The 14,046-nt window shown below is 43.8% G+C and overlaps 1 protein-coding gene across 1 annotated transcript in view; it reads right to left on the bottom strand.

The window, feature by feature from the left end:
* Ankdd1b (ankyrin repeat and death domain containing 1B) overlaps positions 1–14,046 on the bottom strand; it is a 71,022-nt gene that overhangs the window by 34,860 nt on the left and 22,116 nt on the right. Inside the window, exons 4-5 of the mRNA XM_005356456.2 lie at positions 11,032–11,130; positions 10,805–10,909 (exon numbers count right to left, since the gene is read on the bottom strand). Coding sequence (XP_005356513.1) covers positions 10,805–10,909; positions 11,032–11,130 — 204 coding nt within the window. The remainder of the gene's footprint in view (positions 1–10,804; positions 10,910–11,031; positions 11,131–14,046) is intronic.

Genomic DNA, 14,046 nt, shown 5'->3' with positions numbered 1-14,046 from the left:
GAGAGAAGCGCTCAGAAGAGGTTCCCCAAAACAACAGCGAGTCCATTCCATGGTAACGAGAGAAGCGCTCAGAAGAGGTTCTCTGAAGTCCCAGAGAAGGACTGTAGCACAGCCTAGTGATCAGATGCCAGTTCAGATGCAGCAAGAATTCCTGACTGCATCAACCATTCTCCTGCTCAGCTACCTCCTGAGACATGAGCTAGTGCCAGATCCTGCTGGAAGCTCCTCAGCAGCATCCTAAATCTTCCAGATAAAAACACACGAGACAGAAATTCTTTAGCATTTAACACACATGAAGCTCATTCAGATCCAACATTTAATCAGATACAACTGCATTTTGTTTTGTTTTAAAAGATGTATTTATTTTTATTTAATGTGTACACGTAGACCTTGAGTGTATGTATGTGTATAGTGTGCATGCACGATCCCCTCAGAGGCAAGAAGAGAACGCTGGGTCAATAAGGGAGGACACTCCCATCAGAGTTGGGGTACAGGACACATCCTGACACCAAATTCTCAGCACCAAGGAGGTTTATTACCCGGGAGGGATGGGGAGGGGTGGAGGAGCCACAAAGACACACAGTAAGCAGCAGCAAGCATTTTTTTTTTCTGGAGTAGGGTTTTAAGGGGGAGTCTGTGCTAGGTAGGTGAGTTGGTAAACTGATCGAACATGTTAGCCAAATAATTGATTGTTGGACCTTTGTGTTCTGTCTCAGTAATGAGTCTATGGTCAAATAAGAGAATGGACCTCAGGGGCTAGCTTTAGGAATGTAATCTAATGGTTTTTAACAAGGGGGAAAGAGCGAAACTTGAGTGCTCCTTGTCTGCCATGCTCGGGCCTAGAGCCCTTCAGGGTCACCTGGAACTGGAGCTAAAAACCATGTGAGCCTCCATGTTGGGACTAAGAATTGAATCTGAGTCCTCCGAAAGAACAGTAAGTGCTCTTAACCACTGAACCTTCTTTCCAACCTCCCCTCCCCGCTCAATCCAATTTGAGGCCGTATTCACAGGCTGTTATATTCCTAAGAATCAGCTAGAAAACTCTTGAGTGTGGGTCTGTTTGAAATGGAAAGGAGAACCAAAGCGGTGACATCCAGAAATTCCAGTGAAGAGAAGCGTTTGTAGCTGGTTCCTCAAATATAAAATTCTTAAATAATGGTAATTTCTCCAAGTTTTCCTGTTGGTAACGGAGACTGCCTTTGCAATACCCACATGTCATGAAGAAAAAGGAAAAGATGCACAAAGACTGAATTTTTAAACTTGAGCTATTTTTAAAAAAGAAAAAGGAAGCTGAATGACAAAACAGCGATGAATCTTCTTCAACTGAAAAGGAGGAAAATTCAGCACAGCTTAGTGTGTTAACTGAGAGCTTACCAAGATGCCTTTAATGTAAAGAGGGCGCAACAGTCTATAAATAGGGCTCTGAATCTGCCAACTAATCGCTTGCTAGCTATGTTTAACAAAAAGATCATGCCACTCTTTGCTTATAAGGGAGGAAAAAGGAAGAGGAAGTGGCTAAAATAGCCCAGTGCCTATTGGACAAAGTGGAGAACATCTGCTAAGATCAGCTGTGTGGAGATCTGGCTCCATGAATGTGCAGAAGCCAGAGAAACAAACCAGCACCAAGAAGTTCATGCAGTTCATTGTTCTTAGGCTACACATATTGTCAATGAGAGCCTCCATCTTCAGTTCTTCAAAGTCTGACGCTTCCCTGCCCTCCTTATTCCCAGGAAGTCACCAGAGGGTAAAGGGAAGGAACAGACAGGTTAGAGCCACAGTCTCCTGCCTACAAGCCGGGCTATGGTTGAAGGGTAAAATCTAGTCCCTTTGAAAATGACAGATGGATAGTTACTGTATGTGATTTAAAACAAGTATCCTCAAAGGACAACAACAGACGAAAAATCATATAAACAGCTCGTGGTCATTCATCTTATTTATCAACTTGATTGGATTATGAGCCAGCTAGGACGTTAGTAAAGCACCCCCAGACATGTCTGGGAGGGCGTCTCCAGGCAGGACTTGAGGCTTTGACCTAATGAATGGTTTGTTCCACTGATGGACTCACATTTTGAATAGATTATTGGGGGTGACAGAACTGTGGAAGATGGGCCTGGTTGAGGGATGTCGGGTCACTGAGGACCTGTTCTGGGGCCTGTCCTGTGCTCGCTCTGTCTTACTGTGCTCAGCTCTGCTTCCTGGCCACCAGGGTGGGAGCTGCTGTGCTCTGCCACACGCTTCCTGCCGTGACAAATAAAATCTCTGTAATACTGAGCAATGATGCGTCTGTCCTCAGAACTGTTCTCTTGGGTATGTGTGCTCTAGGGAGAGCAAGCCCGAGTAACATCTAAATCATGAAATGGGGAACAACAGGCACTGCTTGTATACCCGATGAACATAAGAGACACCATGGCCATGACAACTCTTATAAAAGGAAGCATTTAATTGGGGCTGGCTTACAGTTCTAGAGGCTTTGCCATCATGGCTGGACAAAGGCAGACCTGACCTGGCGCTAGAGAGGAGCTGCAGGTTCTACATCCGGATAGGCAGGCAGCGGGAAGAGCCAGACACTGGGCCTGGCTTGAGTATTTGGAGCCCCAAAGCCCACTGCCAGGGGCCATGTCAGGAGAGCAGCAGGTGGTAATTGACTTCAGGGGATCAGCCCACTCACATGCAAGGTACTGATGGGTGAATCTTGGATGGGCAAGACCCCAGACCTCAGAATGGCTCTTGCTGTTGCTGTGTCTTTACATGTTTGTCACTGCTATTTTTCCCTGGTATCTGGCATGGGTGTAGGGAGATCTCCACTGCCTTTAATGTGTGATGATTATCTCATGAAAATATCCCATTCTACTGGCCATTTTTACTGGTGGATTATTATGAAGATGAATTCCTCCTAAAATGTACTGTTTAACTGAAGCAATGATTTTATATAATATAATATTAGTTTAAATAGAATTTTGATGATTGAGAGTCTTTAGTAAATACAGTAAGGAATTGCAATAGAGGTAAGCTTAGTGGAGAAACTAACATAGGTAAAAGCAAGGTATGGTGTTGCCCCTTTCCCTGATAAAGCAGGGGCTGCAAAGGATAGAAAAGAAGTGCAAGAAAATTCACACAGCTAGTTTCTCCTGAAAAGCCATAGAGACTGTGGCTTAGGTTAATAAGTAAAACAACTGAGTCCCAAAAACTAAGAGTACTCAAGTTCTTTTAATCTTAATGTTGGGAGATGTGGTCACAGGTTTCGGTGTGCATCATAGCTGAAACAAAGCTTTAAATATATCTTAAGGGTAGATTAAGATGTTTTTGCTAATGGCTTCAAGTTGAAAAACCTGGGAAAGGTTAGAAACGCACATAGCTGAGTGAGGAACTTGTTAAGGTCAGGGAACAAGAACAAAGCAGCCTTAGATATGGTATGGGATTTGTGTTTTAATAAAGAAAGCTTTATTAAAAAAAAAAAAGAACAGGATGTAAAACAACCACACTAGTCAGCGATACAGGTCAGGTAGTGGTGGCACATACCTTTAATCCCAGCACTAGAGAGGAATATTAGACGGGAGGAGACAGCTCTCACTCTCAGTCTCAATCTGAGGATTTGTGGAGGCAGGAGCATCCATTTCAGTCTGAGGTAAATATGAGAGCCAGTGGCTGGCTGCTTTGCTTTTCTGATCTTCAGGCAAGCTTTATTTATTAAAACACGAATACTATACATCTATGTATCCCAATTATAATTAGCTGGATTGCCTTTTGTGATTGGTTGATAACCAAAATGATGATTAACTCCTAGCATCCATTTGTGCCTTCAGCTTCCTCATTAAAAAAAAAACAACAGAAAAATAAACTGTTGACAAATGGGTATGCACCCTGAGGATTTAAAGCAGAGATGACTGATAGTTTTTGAATAATAAAAGTTTAGGTTTATGATTCTTTTAAAATTTCTTATTAGATTACCTTTTGAGATAAATAATAAAGTGATTGATTCTTTCTTTGTAATGACAAAATACAGCTGCCAGTAAGAGAACTAACTGAGAAAAATACCTTGTTGGCTTACACTCTGTTCATCTATAACAAGGTGCTTGGGTATGAATATATGTGGGTTCTTGGAATAATTTGTTTTTCATCTATAATACATAAGATGTTTAATCGTGTAAGGGAAATGAGAAACATGTCTTTTTATTTGCATTCATTGCATCATCCACTTGAAAAATAGAATATAACCACATTCTAATTTTTATACAATTGAAAGATTCTGCTGGGATGTACAAGCTATAAAGGAATAAATAAAGTTAGAAGACAGACATCAAGAGAAATAGGATGGATACATCTAAATAGAGTTAAGGAAAGAAATAAAGACCAGAGACTTGAGTTTTACTCCCTCAGACAGAAAAGTCAAGCTGAGTGATGTCTGTTGACTCCAATGGCCCCCCTCAACCCCTGAGCTGCCAGAGGACAGTCCTCATGGGAGCAGTAGCCCACCCCCAGTGACACACTTCTTCCAACAAGGCCACACCTCCTACTGGCTACTCCCTGGTGACCAAGCATTCAAGTGCATGAGCCTACGGGGCCGTTCGTATTCAAACCACCACATATACCATACATCCACATAATCCATGTACTCATTGATTTTACTGAGTATGCATATATGCAGATATTGTGCTATCGATAGAGTAGCCAAGAAGAGCAGTAGAGAGGGCTCCTTCTGAGTAGAGAGGCACAGAGGCACATATTCAAATCGAAAGGCATCAAGAGCTGGTGACAGGGTGGAGTACCACTTAGCATGACTGTGTGTGGGCAGGGAAGGAAACAGCAAGAGGAGACACAAAGCTGCCTATGAAGGTGGCTATCCTAGGAGATTAAAAACACCTTTTACCCAATCTCTGCCCATAATCTTTTCCTCTGGAACATGGCCCTTAGCCCATGTTGATGCAACCTTTAACTCTATGACTCCCTGTTGTAATAGCTGCGGCGGGGCTGTGTCCCCAGCACCCTGGCCGCCTGCTAGCTTATGCCTCGAAATAATTACACAGATACTGTATTCTTTTAAACACTGCTTGGCCCATTAACTCTAGCCCTCACAGGCTAATTCTCATATCCCGATCAACCCATCTCTAATAATCTGTGTAGCATCAGTCTTACCAGGAAAGATTCTAGCCTACGTCCATCCTGGGTCTGAGCTTCATGCGTCTGCCTCAGAGAGCAGAGCTATCGCCTCTGTCCGGGAGAGGGGAGCATGGCGTCTCTGAGCTCACTTCCTCTTCCTCCCAGCATTCTGTTCTGTTTACTCCTCCCACCTATGTTTTAACCTATCAGGGCCAAGCAGTTTCTTTATTGCTTAACCAATGAAATCAACAGATTGATATATGACACTCCCACATCAACTCCCATTATGTTCCCCAAGGACTACCTGCCCGAGTTGGCCACACATCACAGCAGGCCAGTCAGGGTTAGCCATGAGTTTTTGCCCCTGACACAGTCTATATTTAGTCTAAAGTCCTCAGCTGAGTTGTCGTCAGCCCTCCTTGTCACTTGATAAGTAGACTGTGAATATGAATGAAGCCAGAACAAGGGAAAGTAGAACCGAAAATAAAAAGAGATGGAGGGTTGATACCAGTACTGGATCCACACATAACTGAAGCCACTAGTATCTGCACGTGACAAATAAATCCCCCTCTTTAAAATACTGTCATAGATATTTGGTGGAATTTTTTTTTTAACAAGGAAAGGTTTATTTTGGCTCACGGGGACAGAAGTTTCAGTCTACCATTGACTAGCTCTGTGGCCTTTGGACTCTCACAAGACAGAAGCATCAGGGAAGATGTGTGTGATACCGGCAAGACGCCTGTGGCAATCCCGTAAAGACCAGGAAGGATTCAGAACCAAGACGTACCCTTCAAAGGAACACCCCAACCGACCCACTTCCCCTAAGTAATCCCCACTTCCCACAGCCCCACCATCTCCCAACAGTCTATTCAAACTCTGATCCAGAGTCAACAGATTAAAATCATGGAACAAGCCAAAGTCTTCACCGTCTAACCTTTCCTAGACATGCCGTCTCAGGCAGGACCAGATGTGTACCTGACTGCTTGCCTAGGCATCTCTGTATCTAATCAGGTTGACAATGAAGGTTGTAATGCCCAGTGCCTTTGGTTAGTGGCCTTTATTTGTCCAGCGCTGGAGACTGAACCCAGGGCCCCATGTACGTTAGAAAAGTCTCTACCAACAAGAACTTTATCCCCAGGCCCAGGGGTTTCTTTAAAGCAACTGATCCAATATCTTACAACTATGCAATTGGCCTCAATGCCCATTAGGGGATCTTCTTAGGTTCCTGGCCCATAACGTTATCATGGGTCACATTTGGCACTGGTCCACTTAGATACAGGAACCACAGCTTGCCCTTTCTATATTACACCATTTAGTGCGTGCAGCACTGCCACATGCTAGGCTTCACCTGACTTTCTCCTGCCGTGGGAAGTGATCAGATAACTCATGTTATATGGTCGAGGTGATTGGCTCAGAATTGAGCACGTGGTTCAATCAGAACCAAACAGAGTTGCTTGTGACACTCATATATGAACTTTGACAGGAAAGATCTCTTGTCGTTGGATCAAAATTCGTATGACTATAAACCAGAAACTGTGAACAGACCTCGTCCCACCATGCATAGGGAGGACGAGCACCAGTGAAGTGACAGTCAATGGTTACAGAAAGAAAAAAAAATGCTGGACCCACCATGTCTGAAATCAGCAAGATACTCCCTCAAAGACCTCATTTATAAGTTAGCAAATCATCTTTGTTTTTCAGCACAGATTAAGATGGTTTTGTTACTTAGAAAGAATTCTAATATATATTTAACAGTTTGGGGTCTATAATTCTAATATATGTATATATTATATGAAATATATGTATAAATCTGTTTTTTTTTTCATTACTACAATACCAAAGGCAGGCTACGTTATAAAGTTAAAGAAGTTTGTTTGGCTCATGGCTCTAGGAGGGTGAGGTTTAGGCCAGTATCTGGGAAAGGCCTTCTTGCTGGCTGAAAAGTTGCAAGAGTCACAAAGCAAGAGAGAGAGGGAGTGTGTCTCTTCCTCTCATTATAAAGTCATCAAGTTTCAATCACAAGTTTCCATCCTGGTGATCTCTTCTAATCCTGACCCTTTCCCAGAGGTTCCACCTCCCAGGACCAGGGTTGGCTTAATGTCCTTACCATAAGACTCTGGGGGTTAAACTCCTTGTAAGAGTTTGAAGCAACTAATCACCTGTAAGCCATGACAAGGGCGAATGTTTCTCTAAAAGGATTAGAGTTCTGTTCGGGTTTAAAATAACCTGTCCCTTTGTACCCTGAGTTGCTGCGAAGCTTTACATTTTTGTATCGCTACACCAAGTGACAGAGGACCCACACCCAAAGAGAGCTTAAGAAAGACTGTTATCACAGATGAAGCGTCTTGCTTTGCAAAAGAAGAGCTAAGTCTGTGAACTTTGGACGCCCTTTATAGATGTTACCAAGAAAGATAAATGGAAAAGCCAAGTTAGGCAGAGTAGAGTGTTTAACATAATCTTGCTCTTTTAAATACTTCAAAGATGAAGCAATAGTAAGATGTAAATAATGGGATAGAAGTCTTTTTTCTCGTCTAGGTACACAGGGCAAATATCAATAGTAATTTCAAAGCCATGTGTGTTTTTGAAAATAAAGTTTCATACCATGTTGTTCCTTTCTTTCTTTCTTTCTTTCTTTTTTTTAAACAACAAAACCCATCTGAATTATGTTCTAGTGGGCTTCTAGCCAGTGCAGTCTCAAGGGATTCCCTATATTTGGAAGGCAGGAAAACTTCCCAGCCAGATCTAAGAAGAGGGTCTGAGCCCCAGCTTCAAGCCTGGAGCAGATCCCTTTGCCTCCTGGCCCAGGATCCCGAGCCTTTATTTAACAAGAACAAACAGTGTCCAAGGTTCTTGTTCCTTTTTGTTTTTCCTTTGTTATATTTTTTAACCATCTATGTTTTAACGTGATGTGTTTAAATTTTTTTGCTTGTAAACAAGTTTGACGCATCAAAATGTTCCGTAATAAATTATTTTATGTTTCAATAAGCAGGTACCCAAAGTCCCACCTGACCCATTCTTTATCATAGGGATCCTTGAGACACAGGTCCTTGGTTTTTTTGTGTATATCCATCCATACCTCACAATATTTCCCTTTATGGGAAACAGAACACAACATAAGGAGAAAACAGAGTATGAAACAGTCCAGGAAAGAACGCAGGAAGATCATATGTGCTCAGAGCTGGAGATGCTGCACACAGGCAGGGAGGTGGGGTTAGACACAGGCTGCGTTCTCTTTTCACAGTACAGTTATGGCTTTGGCTAAACGCCACCTCAGATGCATTCGGTCCATGCATCCATGCGTGAATAAAACTACTCAAAATCCAAAATATCCAGGGGGTACAAAGCCTTCTTCTACTGAACATGTAGCATTTTCTTTGTCATTCGACCCACTGCAGGCTTTAATAGACCACACAGCATTATCGCTGAAACAGATATTAACAGCAATCTGGCTTTAGAAGGCTCAGGGGGCTCTGTGTAGGTTACATAAATACTAAACAATTTTATATGCGGACTTGAGTTTTTGACTGTTTTGGCATCCAAGAGGAGTTCTAGAACCAATCCCTGTGGATACTGAGGGATGCCTGAGTGAGAAAACAGACGTCCTCTCAATTCCCCTTACACTCTTTACTACGACCCCTCCCCTCAAAGACGCTGCGTTTAACCTCCGAGGCCTTCCAGCTCCGATTCTGTTAGGCCAGTAGATGTTCTCAGCACACGCAGCTGACAGACACATAACCAAACACGTGTATGTTTTCAACCAATATTCAAATGGCCTTTGTAGCTTCCCTTCTACTGCCCCCACCCCAGTGTCGCTTCTTTAGTTTTGGTCACAGATAGAGGTTGACATATAGATTCAAAACTTTTGGATTACTTAGCCTCAAACTCCTGGCTTTAATCTCTCTCCCACAAATCCTACAGTGATTTGTAGGGCTGTGTGACTAGGGGACTGTCCAGATTTCCCAATGTCGGCATGTCCTGAACTCCGTCCAACTTCTCTTAGGCCTGGTTAAATTCGTTTTGTCTTAAAGATCTCTTCTGAGAAAAGCTTCTCTTGCCAGAGCCTAGAATTCCCTTTGAGCCAATGAGGAGGATTTCACTAACCCTGTTAGATGAACAGCTCTTTCTGATGAGAAGAGTCTGGGCAAGAGGGTGACACCGTGAGACAGAGTAATCCTTCTTGCACAATGGGTTTTGTGAAATCCCCAACCTTTATACAAACGGTGAGTCAATAGCTATCACTTCCTGATCCTAGCTCCAAACTGGCTTCTTTTTACCACTTCTTTTAAAAGCTATGGTAAAATAGTCATAACATAAAGTTTACCGCCCTAATCATTATTAAATGCATAGTTCAATGCCTAGGTCTGGTTGTTTATCATTTGGGGGAGGGGAGGGAGTATACGAGGCACAGAGATCAGGGGACTTGTGGGAGATGGTTCTCTACTTCCACCATGTGGGCTCCAAAAATCCGATTATCAGGCTTATTACCAGGCGTGGTGGCAAGTGCCTCTTTCCACACTGTGCTCTCACCAGCTCTGAACCAGGTACACTGATATCATTATGGAAGCATCACCACCGTGCATCTTCATAGCCCTTTCTGTCTTCCAGAATTGAAATTCTTTACCCAGTGAACAACAACTGCTTGTCCCAACCCTACTCCGCCCCCGCTCGTAACAAGCTCTATTCCTACTGGACTTCTAAGACATTCCTTTCAACTATCTTAGAAAAAGAGTGTATCTTATTTGTCTGTTCCATTAATCCAGGTTCATTATAGAGATAAAAATCAACATTGAGAGCGGCTCTCGCCACACACCCCAGTGAAGGCCCTGGGCTCATTCTCTTGGAGTCTCTGAACCTGCGTTATCCTAAGGCCTCTCGGAGGCTGCGTAGCTCTACCCAGCACTGAGCTCCTCAGTCTTTACCTCAGCCAGAGGAGGAGGAGGAAGTCCAGCACAGGTCAATAGACTCGAAAAGCAAGAATCCCGGAAGTAGGGAGAGCTGGGTGTGGTGGTGCACGTCTGATTCCAGCGCTCTGGAGGCTGAGGCAGGGGGATCACAGGTTCAGGGACAGGCTGGGCTATAGAGAAAGCTCCTACCTCGAAAAAATAAGTAAGAGAAAGAGATGGCTCTTATTAAGCCTGCTTCTGTCCCTGACACCATCAGCCCACCTCTCCTTCCTACACACCACTGTCTCACAAAATGAGTCAGGAGTCTGCTGTGTTCTGGGCCTTAGGTCTGTCCCTGAAAAAATGCACATAAGTTGCTTTCCTCTGTGCCTAGCACATTAAGACACAGTCATGAGGTAAAATTGGTCTTCTTAATCTCAAGGCACCATGGCAAATACAGTAAGAGCGTTACAGCCCGTGACTGATTTCTGCATAACTTTGGGTCAAATATATCCAAAGAAGGTCAGGCACTGTAAAACAAAGCTCAAGCACACATTTTGAACACTAATAGCACACATTTTGAATACTAATGGAGGCGGATAGTGTCCAGCCCCCAGCTGGGAAGAGGGAGTGGCAGAGTCTGGCTTTCTCTGCTCTTCCTGTCCTCCCCACAGGCAGACGCCTGGGCCACTGCCACCAGCAACACTTCCCTTCTGCTCTGTGGTCAGCCAGAGAGGCGAGGAACTGGCTACAGGGCCAAGCCTGCTCTCACAGCCCCACCCAAGCAGGAAGAAGTAGAACTTTGAGGAAGTGTGCGAGCATACCTCATTGGGTTGGTTCAGGTCCTGCAGGTGCAAGTCTTGAATGAGGTAATCCACAATGTGCAAGTTATTGTTCTGAGCTGCGAAGTGGAGAGCATTCATTCCTTCCTGAAGAGAGCCAGGGTGAAGAAGTAAGGGCTTACTTACCTCAGAACCCCAGAACTCCTGCCCCAGCACTGGTGAGGTGAGCGCTCACATCATCCCCCTCCCTGAGGGACCGGCACACCCACCTGGCTCTTGGCTCTCTGGTCTGCTCCAGCTTTAACTAGCATGAGCATGATCTCGAAGCTTCCAGACCAGGCTGCAAGGTGAATTACTGTCAAGCCGTGCTTCCCCAAAAAGAGAGGAGAACCCATTAAGTAATGAACTACCACATTCTGTCTCAGGCAACAAAAGCCTAGGTGATCTTAGAGTCCTGGAAAAATAAGAAATAAGTAATTTAATATGCAACAGAAGTGATATTGTAGTCCTATAGGGGTCATGTAAGTAATATAGGCGCACGTGGGTCTCCAGCTGAAAGAAATAAAATGAAATGTTGCCCTGCAGTGTACTAAAAATTAGAATACACACAATAGCACAAGCAACACACACAAGGACTAGTTTTGAACTAGACTATAATGTGCACTCTCTTGATTTAGAATGATAAAAAGAAAAATAGAACATAACGTTAAACAAATGATGCTTTCAAAGCCTATCACTAGTAAAGATAAATGGATCGCCAATCTATGGAATCTTCTTACAAAGCATCAACAACAACAAAAGACAAACCACAGAAGAGCATGTGGGTAAACATGATTTCCTAGAGCACTAGAAAAAATAAAAAGTGTCATGTCTAAACTAACTGGCAGTTCTACTTAAAATCAAAATATGCGCTAGGCAATGGTGGCACATGTTTTAACCCCAGCACTCGGGAGGCACAGACAGACAGATCTCTGTGAGTTGGAGACCAGCCTGGTTTACTCAAAGGTTACTTGGAGAAACATTGTCTCAAAAAAAAAAAAAAAAAAAAAAAAAAAAAAAAAAAAAAAAAAAAAACTTAACAATAAAGAAAGTAATGGGGTTTAAGATAGCTGAAAAGATGGTATGCCTTGTGCATATGTGTGCATAAAATAGTCAGACTGAAAGATTCATTTCAGAACTTCATGATCTGTAGAAAGCTGTATGCCGAAATCTTTTTTCTTTCTTTTGTTTTTGTTTTTGTTTCTTGGAGACTGGTTTTTTCTGTAGTGGTGGAACCTGTCCTGGAACTAGTTCTGTAGACCAGGCTGGCCTGGAACTCACAGAGATCCTCCTGCCTCTGCCTCCCAAGTGCTAGGATTAAAGGCGTGCACCACCACTGCTTGGTCGTAAGCTGAATTCTTAAATCATGCACTGAACTTGCAGAGAGAAATGTGGAAGGAAACCACAGCAGCAGTTAACCCTGGCCGGTCTGGGAAGGAGTAGGGGGAGGGGGCTGTAGGCACACAACCCATGGGGTGGTCTTTAGGGGCAGTCAACAGCAGCTCAGACTTGGCTCCCGTCTGCCACTGCCAGGTACTGTCGTGTTGCTCAGTCTAGTTAGGCTCAGCAGCAGCTTCGCATTCCAGACCATTTTGTTTTGCTTTGCTTTGTTTCTGAGACAGTCTCACTATAAAGAGCAGGCTGGCTTCAAGTTTGCCACACTTCTGCCTCAGCCTCCCAAATCCTGGGATCACAGATGCCCTCCAACCATGCCCAGCTGTCCTGTTCCTTATCGCTAAGGTCACACGTATTCTTTCCTGTTTCCTTTATCCCTTTCAAAAAAACAACCCACGTCTTCTGAACAGCCTTCCCACAGAATCATCTATGCCTCAAATAATGGTTTTGATCTGGTACACAGGCTTTTTAGCTGAGCATAACTGAGTAAATAATGAAGAAATATGGGTGTGTAGACCTTTCCCATTAGTGACGTGGATAAGACTCCTTGGCATTTCTATGGCTGCTCCAGGCACTGGATTTGGAGAGTTTGGGTTAGGAGTGAACTAGCAAATCCCAGCTTCTTACTGTGTAATTCTAAGTCAGTGCCTCTTGACGAGGGCCCAATTTGTTTCCAGGGGACACCTAGAAATATCTTGGGGTATTTCTGATAGTCATGACTCAGGTATGATATTGGTACCCAAAAGGCAAAGACCAGGCATGTTGCTGAGCACGCCACAACACGCAAGGCTGCCTCGCAAAAGGAATGCTGGTCCCAGACATCATGGTGTATTCCCAGTGTACGGAAAGCTCAGTGGGTTCTGCAGGCTTCCTTTTACGAGGAGCAATGGCCCATCATGATTAGTCGAGGTTCCCTGAGCAGAGTTAGCCACAATTCTCCCTCTTCATTCAGGCTCCCCTACTCTCTCTGCTCCATATTCAGTGTCTAAATCTGGCTGCAGATATTTGGGACAGGCTCAAATCACATAGTGACAAACCCTCTTTCCCCTAAGAGATCACTCCTAATTTTGAAGCAAACAGTCTTTATAAACTCCTAGTGCTGACTGCAAAATCTAAACTCTGGGAATCAAAGCAGCAAGCAACTTGGTTTCTGCAACCACAAAGTCCTACTAGAGCCATTGTCCCTCAGAGGCAATGAATCACAGTGTATAGACGAGCATCTCCCCAGAGCATCCTCCATGCCACAAAGTAGGCAAGCTGGAGCCTATGACATGGGTGACACTCACTGATAACCAGCCTGGTCCCCCAAACCAGCCTGGTCATAGGTGAGGAACATCACAGAAAATCAGGTCTATCTCTGAGCTTTGTTTATGTCTGGGAGCTTTGTTCACCCTGAATTAAGACCCTCCTTTTATTTGGCTTGTCTCAAAGCTCATGGATGCCACCCACCTTCATCCTTAGTGGCCGAGGCAGGCATCTGCCCCTGAGTCTCAATGCCTTGAATGGTACTAGTTTATTATAGTATTTCCCTTTGCTTCCCAGTTTGACAGCAAGGTCCTTAAGACCAGGACTGTCTCGTGCCATACTCATTTCAAATATAACCATCTGGAATGTTTTCAAACCACGGATTTTGTTTGTTTGGGATGAGTGTGTGTGTGTGTGTGTGTGTGTGTGTGTGTGTGTGTGTGTGTGTGTGTGTTTCATGTAGAGTCCGGAAATCTTCCTCAGTTGTTGTCCATCTTAGTTTTGCTATCTGTCTATCTATCTATCTATCTATCTATCTATCTATCTATCTATCTATCATCTATCTATCTATCATCTATCTATCATCTATCTATCATCTATCTATC

The sequence above is a fragment of the Microtus ochrogaster genome, chromosome 19 (assembly GCF_000317375.1).
Source record: "Microtus ochrogaster isolate Prairie Vole_2 chromosome 19, MicOch1.0, whole genome shotgun sequence".
NCBI classification, from domain to species: Eukaryota; Metazoa; Chordata; class Mammalia; order Rodentia; family Cricetidae; genus Microtus; species Microtus ochrogaster.
The sequence above is the reverse complement of the archived record's forward strand: the minus strand, read 5'-3'. Positions and strand labels throughout refer to the sequence as shown.